General features: G+C 40.4%; 1 protein-coding gene across 11 annotated transcripts in view; it reads left to right on the forward strand.

Moving 5' to 3' along the window:
* The window catches only part of LOC6044582 (RNA binding protein fox-1 homolog 1), a 520,873-nt gene that overhangs the window by 477,837 nt on the left and 30,259 nt on the right, over positions 1-12,777 (forward strand). For 10 of the 11 annotated variants that reach the window (XM_038261802.1, XM_038261801.1, XM_038261803.1 and 7 more), the window contains one exon: positions 9,090-9,168. In XM_038261802.1, the coding sequence (XP_038117730.1) occupies positions 9,090-9,168 (79 nt within the window). The remainder of the gene's footprint in view (positions 1-9,089; positions 9,169-12,777) is intronic. The other variant, XM_038261808.1, reaches the window with a different exon arrangement.

Consider the following 12,777-nt stretch of genomic DNA (forward strand, 5'->3'; position numbering starts at 1 on the left):
TCACAAATTCACAAATTCACAAATTTACAAATTCACAAATTCACAAATTTACAAAAAAAAAATCAATAATTTTAGGAGTTCCGGAGTTTAGAAATTCATTTTAATTTTGTAGAATTGGGTTTTTTTTCAATATTACATAACTACGCATGCAAAAGCTGAAAAAACATGTCCCAATTACCGCTGCCAAGTAATCCGGTACACGTGGCCAAACATTCCCTCTTGCTCCTTTCGCACATTTGACATGTATCCCGCGCGCGTTTGCGGTACCCCCGTTACTTGCGGGCATCCTTCAGCTTCTGCTCCCACGTGATTCGACGCGCTAGACTAACATTATCTCCTCCAGTTACAGGCAGTGTGAAGGAACAAACGTGCACGCAATTTGCCACACAGCTCAATCCTCCTGACTGACTGCTGAAGAAAGCTGATCGGATTCGATTGCAATTTTCCTGCCATAAAATATTTAATTTTTCTTAAGAAAGCACACCCTTGAAAAATTTCACGTTTCAAGTCAATCCCAAAAAGTGACATTTTCATAAGAGATTTTTCACCGTGCCCCCAAGTAAACGTTTTTGAAAGACGCCCCTTCGGGGGCGATGATGATATCGATATGTCGGAAAACTTTGAACCAACAGACTGTAAATTCGCGCTAGACCGACAGCCGCCAGAAAAGCGCAAAATTGATTGCATTTCCAAGGTGGGATTAAATTTAAGAGCATTTCCTTCCCACGAAGAACCGCAGGCACTCTGATACTTTCGATTTTTGTGTGGGAAATTTTAGAATCACTTTAGAAAAAGAAGGACAGAAAAACGATAAAAAAAATCCAAAATTGAAGAAGCCCCCTTCTTTATTGCTATTGCTTTCATTCTCACTGTTCAAAGCTAAAATAAAGAAACTGGGCGGACCACACCGTAACTGGGAAATTTGTAATGAAAATGTGAAACGATTTTCCGACCGTCGAGGCGAATAAGTTACAAAGTGAAACGACTTCGATGGACCAGCACCGCCCATTACTCGCTTATTGATGGTGTTATGACAGGTCCTTAATGACTGCACTTCCATCAACTGGGAGCGGACGGTTTGTTTGGTGGGGGAAAAAAGCGCAAAATTAAGGAGGGTATTAACTTGGATGGGCGGTTTTGGGTAGAAATTTTGCGGTCTTTTCTTTTTCGGCTGAAAATTAAATTATTGTGAACTTAATTTGATTCAATGTAAACATTCCAATATCCATTATTATAAGAATAAATAATATTATTAAGTTTTGGGTTCGATGTTCTTTCTAAACCATATTGATTAAATCTAAATTTGATAAATTGAAAAACTTCTTCCTTACTCTGACATTTTATATTTTTTTTTTTATAAAATATTTATTCAGTCATTTGTAAAAGCTAATTACATGATGAATTCTAGATTTCATTTTCCAAGTGAAAATTAAGGGAATCTACATCAATCTGATTATTACATTGATTAATAAAGTTGATGTAATTGATGAAAAGTTTCATCACTTTGTGTTTCACATCTCGTCGTAATCTTCGTAGTTCTGGTTGAGCAAGGCTGTTGAAGCTGGTGGTGCCATTCATCCCCGCCGCTGCAAGGTGGCGTTGGAGCGTTCTCCACGCACCGGTCACTCTGGAACAGGCACTGAATTTGTGTTGTAAGTCTTCTCGTTGCGCACCACAGTGTGCGCAGTTCGGTGTGTTGACGATGTTCATCCGATGGAGCAGCTCCCCGTGAGTGGTTTTCTTGTTCACCAGTAGGAAGTACCAGCTTCTCTCAGCTGATTTTAATTTCTTGGAGTTGATGTTGCGCCATATCAGCTTCCAGTCCAGGGTAGGATCGCTCGACATGACTTTTGGTGTGGCCACTTGCTGAAGGAGGTTCGTGTGAACACCCGTCGCAGTGGCGTTGTTGATCAGCTGTTCCGGCAGGTAGGCAATCTCCTGGCAGACTACCTTGAGACATGGGCAGTCAGTTGGTATCGTGTGCAGGTCCGGAGGGTTCTGGATGCGCTGCATGAAGGTCTTGTAGAACGGTGTGCTGTTGCTCTCCTGTAGGTGTCTGTTGGTCAGCAGTGCTCGACATTTGAAGTAAGGCAAGTGGAGCTTGAGACCGCCTTCCTCGATTGGGAGCGCCAGTTGATGCATTGGCACCCTTGCCTGGTGGCCGTGCCACAGGTAGCTGCCCATAATGGAGGTAATCTTGGCGATGTGAACTTTGTAGGGTGCAAGTACCGAGGAGAGATACCACATCTTCGATGTGATGAAGACGTTCAGTAGCGTAACTTTTTGATGCAGTGTTAAACTGCGCATCCTGTGGAGCCAGATCAGCTGTCCCATTTTTGTGATCAAAGTGTCCCAGTTCTTGTTGATCATCTGGCGTAGAGAGTTCAGGTAGATCACTCCGAGGACCTTAACCGATTCGCTCGATTGTATCCACGGCAGCGCAAGTCTGTTTCGATCGTTTATGTGACCCACATCGATGGCCGTCGTCTTCCGTAGGTTGAGCATCGCACCGGAGCATCCTTCGAAGTCACGAAAGAGACCCCTAACTTGCTCAGCTTTGTCAGCGTTGGTGGTGATCATGCTGATGTCGTCGGCGTAGGCGACGACAAGATCGTGAGGTCCGTCACAGATACGCTCCATTCTCGCTACCAGTGGATGCAGGTAGATAGCAAACAAGTGCATTGCGAGAGGGTCACCCTGTCTAACCGATCTCTGGATAGGAAAGGCAGCAGAGAGGTGTCCATTGATGAGAATCCGAGAGGTGGAGCGCTCTCCGATCCTCTCTAGCAGATTCACCAAATCGGGGTTGAGACCAAGCGAGTTCATTGTGTGATAGAGGAAACCTCTATCAACACGGTCGAAGGCACTGGAGAGGTCGAACGATACCAACTTCCCAGAGAGTCGTTGGCTGCGTAGTTGTGCGATGCGGTCTTTGAGCGAGAGAGTTGCTTGGTAGATGTTTCGGTCTCCGTTCGAGCATTTCTGGACAGGGCTGATTATATCGTGTTCGCGCAAAACACGATCGACTCTCGCTTTCAGGATTCTGGCCAGCAACTTGTAGTCGTAGTTGAGCAGCGATATAGGGCGGTATGCAGTGATGGAGTTTCCAGCTTGTTTTTTCTTCACCAGGACGATCACACCGTTCACGAACTCTTCGGGGATGTCACCACGAAGCGCCTCGTTCAGCAGCAGATTCAGCTCTCGGTGAATGATGTCGAATGTGCGTACGTAGAACTCTTTGGGAAGACCGTCGGACCCTGGGGATTTCTTCGACGAGCTGAATTTGATCGCCTCGTAAATTTCCGCAGTTGTGATTTCCTCCATGCAGGCATGATTAGAGATGCTGTCTGGTGGAACCACCCTAGCGCAGTCGAATTCGGGATTTGCTCGCGTCTCTCCTTCTGCGTACAGGTTTCGGTAGTAGTTGACCACGTGCTCTTGGATCTCATCTGAACTCTCCAGAGAGGCGCCAGCGTCGTTCTCCATGCTCTCGATGATCGTGCGTTTCCTCGTTCTCTCTCAAGCTGGAAGGTTGACAACGGCTCGCCAGCTACGTGAGTATCGTTGATACGCACAAACAGCTGAGTGAACTGCTTCTGTAGTAGAAGCAATTGGGACTTGATGCGGTTGATGGAAGTCAGCATGTCCGGATTGTGCAGGTACGCGCGATATGCCTGGTGAAGCTGCGCGTAGAGATGCTGCTGTTTTCGAGTGAAATCATCAAACGCCTCCTTAGACTTCCATCTAAAGAAGGACTTCATTTTTGGTTTCGCGAGGCGCAGCCACCACTGCATCCAGGAGTTGTAGCTACGGCGTTGTCGCGTCCAATAGTTCCATTTTTGTTGAAACTCCTCGATCGTTTCGTCTGTCAAGACGTACGGCCGGAGTGACCAGAAACCCATACCATGCGCTCGACCTTGGTTCGGTAAGCACAGGCGGGTTGTCAGGGACATGTGGTTTGTGAATGAGCAGGCACTCACGTAGGCTGTACGCAGCTGATCCCGCAGGTTCGAGCTCACGTACACACGATCAATGCGAGAGGCCGAGTTGTGTGTTATGTAAGTGTGTTCGACCCGAGTCCCATGTAGTGCTTCCCATACATCCTTCAGTCGAGTCTGTTGGACAGTGTTTTTAGAGCAAGGCTGTGGTTTCCCTCTCCCGTAGCGTCTCTTGCGTTGATCACCGAGTTAAAGTCCCCGGCTAAGATAGTGTAGTTGGTTTGGTGTCGCAAGAAGTGAGCTAGTGTGGTGTTAAAGAAGGTTTCCTGTGTGTACGTTGTTGGCTTCCAGAGGGCGCGTACACATTCACCAGTGTAACCGACCCTTGCAGGCGTAGGGCGATTACTCTGGAGTCCACGCTCTTTTCGACGTTCGTGTACTTGATGTGGTGTTTGAGAGCCACTGCTGTGCCCCTCCGATTGTGATCGACATTGCATATGACTGTGTACCCAGGGATAAAAGCTCGTCGCTGTACACCTCTTGCAGGAAGAGTATGTCGAGATCGTGTGTGCGTGTGAAGTTGTGTAGGGCGTTAATTTTGTTTTGGTTGGAGATAGTGTTGATGTTAAGTGTACCAATATTAAAGCTTTGATAATCCATTGTGTTAAGGGAAATTAGGGGTGTGTTGGTGTTTACGTGCTGGTCTTTGGTTTCTTCGGGGGACGGCCTCTCGGACGCTTACCCGATGCAGATGACGTAGAAGATCCATCGGATTCCTCTGCGCCGTCACCGTCTTGTGGAAGTGTGAGTGGAGTCTTGAACACGCATAGTTGGTCGCCGTCGCGGATTATGGTCTCCTGCAGGATCGGTGTCGTCTTCTGGCGCATATCAGCGAGGCCGTTGGCGTCGCCGCTGCTCCCGCCGTCTTGAATGATGATCCCGGGCTCCGCAGCAAAACCGCTGCCTCCGCCACTGCTACCATTCCCTTCGGTGGTTATCTCGGAATTCTCTGCATCGGTGTGTGTGTTGTCGCCATCACAGTCCATACCGGTGTTGTCCTCAACGAGAACTGCCGGCACGAAACGGGGTGAAGGTTTGGTCATGAGGGCATCAGCGTAGGACGACTTGCCGGTTGGCTTCTTGGCATCTTTGAGGCGCTCGTTGACGCTCACCTTCTGCAACAACAGCTTCTTGTTCTGCGTACAGGGATGCCACTGTGACTGTATTCGCCGCAGTGACGACAGGTGGTCTGTTGTCCGATGTATGTGACGTATGTGTGTTGGCCCTCGATCGAGATGAATGACTTGATTTGGTGCTTCAAGATCATCTTCACCTCGCGAACGCCCGTCTTGAGTCCTGCGAGCTCATATTTCTCCTCCCACACCAGCTCGCGCACGGACAGGATCTCGCCATACGCAGACATGAATTTCTTGACTTGATCGTTGGTGATCTCTTCGGGTAGGTCGTGTAGGCGGACGTCAACGGCCCCATCTTCCATCTGGATTTTGATGGTGTACTTCTTCCCATCAATCTCGAACGCGTGCTTGTTGTTGTGCTGCAGGACTGTTTGCTGGGCTGTGGCTAGATCCACACACTTCACAAACACACACCAGAAGTAGTGGTTGACTTGGAGTCGTTCGATCTTTTCTTTGGGAATCCCCAAGGTCGTCTTGACGAAGTGATGGATTTCTTCAAAACGCGGTTTTTTTGGAAGACTAGCGAAGTCGATTTTGAACGTGTTTACGCGGCGTATTGTCGAGCTCATCTTGCTAGATGTAGCAGGTCGGTGCTTTTGCAAAAACTTAGCCCGTAGGTACGGGACAGCAAAAAACCAAGCCGATTACAGTCTTTCGGATCGCACGATTTTTCTAAAGACTGCACTATGCGTCTGCTCTCTCTGAGAGGTGAACGCTGACTTATATTAGGACCGATAGAATTATTTTTAAAATAATAAAAAATAAAAAAATAGCGTGTTCTTATTTCATTGATGAAATTTGTCAAATAATTTAAAAATGCTTTAAGGCGTTGCATACATGAAGAAAATCACAAAATTTCATATTACAGAAAATTAATTGAATCCACTTAAAAGATGAATTTCAATCACTCCTGAAAGTTTCATGAAGATATTTCATGATTTAACTGAGTAGAACAGTTCTCTCGGTCATTCAATTTTTTAGTGCCTTCGGAATGCCCAAAGAAGCCATTTTGCATCATTAGTTCTTCCATATAATTTTCAATACAAATTTGGCAGCTGTCCATACAAAAATGATGTATGAGAATTAAAAAATCTGTATCTTTTGAAGGAATTTTTTTATCGATATGGTCATCGGTAAAGTTGTAGGTATGGACTGCACTGAAAAAATTGTTACACGGTAAACATTTATTTTTTATTTAATTTTTTGTCACTAAAACTTGATTTGCAAAAAAACACTATTTTTATTTTTTTTTATATGTTTTAGAGGACATTAAATGCCAATTTTTCAGAAATTTCCAGGTTGTGCAAAAAATCTTTGACCGAGTTATGAATTATTTAACCAATATTGATTTTATTTTCAAAAATCGAAATATTGGTCGCAGAAAAAATTTTTTTTTAAATATTTGGCCCTTTTGAAATTTTAGTCTTGATATAAAAATTTAAAAAAATATTGTTTTCGAAAAGATCGGAAAATTTCACGAATGTTTCATATTTTAACATTGTAAATCGGACCATTACTTGCTGAGATATCGACGTTAGAAAATGGTGGGTTGCTTGGGTGAGACTTGGAAAACATAAATTTTCCTGTTTTTAAACACTTGCGTGGCAATATCTCAGCAACTAAGGGTCGTATCAACAAAGTTCAAAAAAGCAAAATAAAGAGAATTTTCTTGGTTTTTAAAAATATTTTTTTTTTAAAGTGAGCAAACATGTGCACTAATTTAAAAAAAATGAAAAACTGCGACTATTTTGAAAAAAAGTTACATAAAAATGGCTAAAACTTGAAAACGGTGCACTGTTTGAAAACTTCACTTAAGTACTTTTTGATTGCAAATGTGATTTTACATCGAAAAATGAAGTTTAATTTTTTTTTTGCGACCAATATTTCGATTTTTTGAAAAAAATAGTATTGATAAAAAAAATCACACTCGGTCAAAGATTTTTTGCACAACCTGAAAATTTCTGAAAAGTTGGCATTTGATGTCCTCTAAAACATATCAAAAAATAAAAAAAAATTAAGAATTGTGTTTTTTTTTTTTGCAAATCAAGTTTTAGTGACAAAAAGTCAAATTAAAAATCACCAAATTTTTTTTTACCTTGTATCATTTTTTTTCAGTGTAGTCCATATTTTGCCGACGACACCAAATCGATCAAAAAATTCCTTCAAAAGAAGCAGATTTTTGAATTTTCATACATCGTTTTTGCTGCCAAAATTGTATGGAAATTTATATTGCCAAACTAATGATGCAAAATGGCTTCTTTGGGCATACCGAAGGTACCAAAAAAGTTTCAGTCGGATTAAAAAATACAAAAATTTAAATTAAAAAAAAAACGATTTCGTAGAGAATTGCTGAATTTAAGCTCAGAATTTTGCCATGCGCAGAGCAAACTGTCTAACTTTCTGAGCGTTTTTCTCTAAACATCGAGTTGATTTACGGGTGCCACGATATCTCGAGATGGGACGGACCAAATTGGCTGAAATTTTGGGTGAAGACTCCCAAGACATATCCGGTGTGCATGACGAAGCCTGATTTTGAAATTTTGAATTTTCAAAAAATATAAAAATCAAAAATATACGATTTTTTATATGAAAAACAGAAAAATATCTTTATCTTTTTGTAAAACAATCTTTTTGAAAATCGGTCTTCGTCATGCCCACAAAACAGATTTTGAAAAAAGTTTCTTATCGATTTCTAGAGGAGCTATTAGACTATGGCAAAGAAACAAACAAACTCGCACTATTTTAAGTTTGACAGTTTTTCAAGCTCGCTAAATTGTATGTAGCAAACCCGCAAACAAGGCTGAATGCAGGCTGAAGTTTCTGCAAACAAATGTAGGCAAAAAAAAGTCAAAAAGTTCGTTTGTTTGTTTGTCGTAATCTTATAACTCCTTAAGTTTTAACTGTTCATCTGTTTCCATAACCCAAGCTGAATTTCCGGACCAAAAATGGTTTTTTTTTTCAATTTCGGGAATTCCCAGGACAAAATATAAAAACTCGTGGGATTCGGGAATTCCCGCTTTTGGAAAAAAAACCCCGGGATTTTTTTCCCGGGATGGACGCACTAGTTTCAAACAAAATACAATAACTTAGGAAGTTATGTTTTTTGCAGACGATAAATAGGTCGATAGCAAAACATGTTTTCTTAAAGAAACTACTTTTGACGAGACTTATTCATTCTCAACATGAATAAATATGGGACATTTAAGCGAAAATCAGCAGTGTATCTCTGCTATTCAAAAACCAAATCTCTGAAAATAAGTGAGTTTTTGAAAATATATGGAAATTGCCACAAAAACGTGTGAATTTTGCAGGAAATATTTCAACCAAATATACTTTTTAGACTTGAGACAGAATCCTATCACAACAGCGCATATCCAATCAGATTTCCCGCGGGTTATTTTCGGATGGTTAGCCACAACTCTCCCGCCGAGGAGTCCAACCACCCACGGCTGTGGTATTTTATCTGCACCCAGAGTTCAATAAACCAAATCAATCAATAAATCATTTTCACACCAAAAATTTAAGCGCTCGCGTCCAATCAATCCATGCCACGCCACAAAACCCCGGAATTCCCGCGGTGGTTCCGTGATATATTTGATTTTCGGCGTCGAACCAAAACACCTCCAGCAAACCAGGCAACTTCAAAGGTCCCCCGGGGGAAATCCAAAATCAAATTTATTCTCACCCCGTGGCGGTGGGGTGAATTTAACACGCAAAAAAAAATCAGTCTTAACACGAACTCTCTCCAGGTGAGGGAGCCGGGCATAAATAAATCAATTTCGCTAACTGTTTTTCTTTCATTTTTTGCTCTTCTTTCCCCCCTCAAAACAAACAACAACAAACCTGTGCCCGCGCGGATCTGTTTGGACTTGGCTCTTCATCACCATCAACGTCGTCCGGCTCTCTCCACGTTTGTTTGCCACGTGTCACTCGGGCAACAACACACCTCTGACAGTGTGTATTACGATCCCTTCCTGGCAGCGGCAGCGGCCCAGGCTGACCCCAACTATCGTCTACAGGTGAGTGACTGGCTTGTATGTGAAACACTTTTTTATTATACTCTTCCCTTATTTATCGAACGAACTTGTACTTATTCACTGTTGCACCGGCAAAAGCTCCCCACCCTCCCGCGGAAATGGCGGCGAAAGCTCCTCAGCTCTCACAGTGTGAAAGTGAAAAGGGGGCCAATAAGGTCGTTATTGACGAGGTCCTTTTCGGGCAAGAGTAGTATACACGGTAATAGATAGTTGCCACTCTGGATTTGTGTAAACACAGCACAATAGCGAGCCTTCGGTGTGGTGAATGGACGGAAGTGATTGAGTGATTATTATGCCTGTTTGTCAAAGCACTTCGGCGACTGCCATGGAAAAGCAGGTGTATTTCGGTGGAGACGCGTGGTTGCTGGTGACTCATGGTGGTTGACCAAGCGTCTCCACACTTTTGCTTACATTGAAAACACCGTGCAACAAAATGAATCGTCATTAATCACACTTAGATATCGTCAGCTGTGTGCTATCTTGTGACAACGACCATTTAGCACTTTTCGAGAAAATCGATTTTTAAAGTTTGATGATAAATATTTTCAAAACTATGAATGATAAAGCCAAAACTATGAATAGATAGAAGCAATCGGTTCGTATACTATCGCTTAGCAAACGCTCCAAGTTTCAACTAATTTGGTTACACCAGTTAAAAGATACAGTAAATTATGTAATCAAAAATCTGAAAAGCACGTGTCACAAGTGTGTTTCGAAAGTAAAATTGTACTACGTGTCACAAGTGTGCACAGAATATCCATACAAACTAAAATAGACTTAAATCAATAGTTTAACCGACTTAATCAGTATATTTTCAAAAACAAAAGATTGCATTGGCTTCAGAAAATGTGTATCAACATAAATTTGTGAAAAACAAGAAAAATTTTCCACATTTTCCAACAACATGTATGACGTGTCACAAGTGTGCACAATCATTTTGATGATAAATTGGTCTATGTCACAAGTGTGTATTGCGATATCCGGAAAACGGAAGCGAGTTTCCAAAATCGGGTGAAAGCATCTTGTAGTGTTTGTTAAGTATAGCAAAACGTCATCATTAACTCATTTTTGACCAAATTGGTCTATGTCACAAGATAGCACACAGCTGACGATATATTAACCAAACTCTGAAAAAAAATACAGATTTTTTTTCTGCTTAACGATCAGTATTCTGAAAGCTAATTTACCAGGAAATCATCTTGCAACCGATTTCCGGTAAAATTTTATGACTTTTGACTGATGCTTTACCGAACAAAACAATTTTTCAACTAGCAAGTTCAGTGAAAAAATCGAAGTGAGTAGTGTTGCACGGTGAAATCATTACGTCGAATGACAAATTTGTGAATATTTTAAAGATTTTATCAGCCAAAAACTATAAGATTTAAAAACATTCGCATTTCACATGAAATAAAATAATTATTATTATCGCTTTATATTGGCTGGAAACAATTTAAAAATGCCTTTAATTTATTTTTGACTATTTTTCTTTTCATAAAGCTTAGGTGTTTTTGCATATCTCTGACTCAAGGCGGCTTCAGTAACATCCAAAGAGCAAAATTTTAAAATTTTGTTTACTGGACCTTTCCAAAAAAACTCAAGACTCAGTTGAAATTTCAGTTGTGACTTTGATATTTATTTATATTTGCCTGCAAAGTTAAACTCTGATGTATGTAAGTAATATTGAGTTTAAATGGGACTTGTTCGGTTAAAAAATTAACTTTGGGATTAGCTGGAGAAAATGAATTTTTCTGAGCCTAAATGTAAAAAAAACTAAACTTTTCAAGTACTTAGTTTGCAGAAATTTGTATAACTCAATTTCACCTCTCAAACCCAATACCACTTTGTCTACAGTCAGACTACAGACAGACTCAATTATCCGAAGGCCTTAGCAAAATTTCACTTCGGATAATCGAAACTTCGGATAACCGAATCACGAGAATTTTTTTCCATGTCATATTTTTTATTGTAGAGCTTTAGTATGACTCACAGAAAAAAAAGTTGAATTTTGGAAGGATCAAAATTTGGTAGGTTGAATCAGGGCCGTGTACAAGGGGGGGGGGGGTTTTAGGGGTTTAACCCCCCCCCTGGCAAATTAAGTTAGTTACACCCCATGCGCCCCTCGGCCCGAAGGGCCGATTTTTTTTAGCTATGTTGCTAAAATGCCAAAGAGATTTTTTTTTTCAAATCGATATGAAAAATTTGACTGGAGGCGCCCCTATGACTAAAACATTTTTATGAAAATTATGATAATTTAACTGGAGGCGCCCCTTAGACTTAATTATTTTCAATACGAATATGCAATATAAAAATTTGACTGGAGGCGCCCCTACGTCTTAAAAAAATCATGCAAATTCTCGAAATGAAATATTGAATGGAGGCGCCCCTACGACTTAAAACAAATCATATTAATTTTTTTGATAAAAATTGACTGGAGGCGCCCTTATGACTTGAAAAAACATGAAAATTCTCGATTTAAAAAATTTGACTGGAGGCGTCCCTATGACTACCACATTTTTATGAAAATTTAACTGGACGCGCCCCTAAGACTTTTTTTTTCAATACGAATATGCAATATAAAAATTTGACTGGATGCGCCTCTACGTCTTAAAAAAATCATGCAAATTCTCGAAATGAAATATTGAATGGAGGCGCCCCTACGACTTAAAAAAAACATATTAACTTTTTTATAAAAATTGACTGAAGGCGCCCTTATGACTTGAAAAAACATGAAAATTCTCGATATAAAAAAATTGACTTGAGGCGCCCCTATGACTACCACATTTTTATGAAAGTTTAACTGGACGCGTCCCTTAGACTTAATTATTTTCAATACGAATATACAATATAAAAATATGACTGGAGGCGCCCCTACGTCTTAAAAAAATCATGCAAATTCTCGAAATGAAATATTGAATGGAGGCACCCCTACGACTTTAAAAAAATCATATTAATTTTATTATAATTGACTGGAGGCGCCCTTATGACTTGAAAAAACCATGAAAATTCTCGATATAAAAAAATTGACTAGAGGCGCCCCTATGACTACAACATTTTTATGAAAATTTAACGGTACGCGCCTCTTAGACTTAATTTCTTTCAATACGAATATGCAATATAAAAATTTGACTGTAGGCGCCCCTACGACTGTAAAAAAAATCATACAAATTTTGTTATGAAAATTTGACTGGAGGCGCCCTTATTACTTAAAAAAAAATCATGCAAATTCTCGATATGTAAAAAATTTGACTGAAGGCGCCCCTATGACTAAAACATTTTTATGAAAATTATGAAAATTTAACTGGAGGCGACCCTAAGACTTATTTTTTTTCAATACGAATATGCAATATAAAAAATTGACTGGAAGCGCCCTTACGACTTAAAAAAATCATGCAAATTCTCGATATGAAAAATTAAATATAGGCGCCCATACGACTTTAAAAATCATACAAATTTTGTTATGAAAATTTGACTGGAGGCACCCTTATGACTTAAAAAAATCTTGCAAATTATCGATATGAAAAATTTGACTGCAGGCGCCCCTATGACTAAAACCTTTTCATGAAAATTATGAAAATTTAATTGGAGGCGCCCCTAAGACTTATTTTT

This window comes from Culex quinquefasciatus, chromosome 3, assembly GCF_015732765.1.
Source record: "Culex quinquefasciatus strain JHB chromosome 3, VPISU_Cqui_1.0_pri_paternal, whole genome shotgun sequence".
Taxonomy (NCBI): domain Eukaryota; kingdom Metazoa; phylum Arthropoda; class Insecta; order Diptera; family Culicidae; genus Culex; species Culex quinquefasciatus.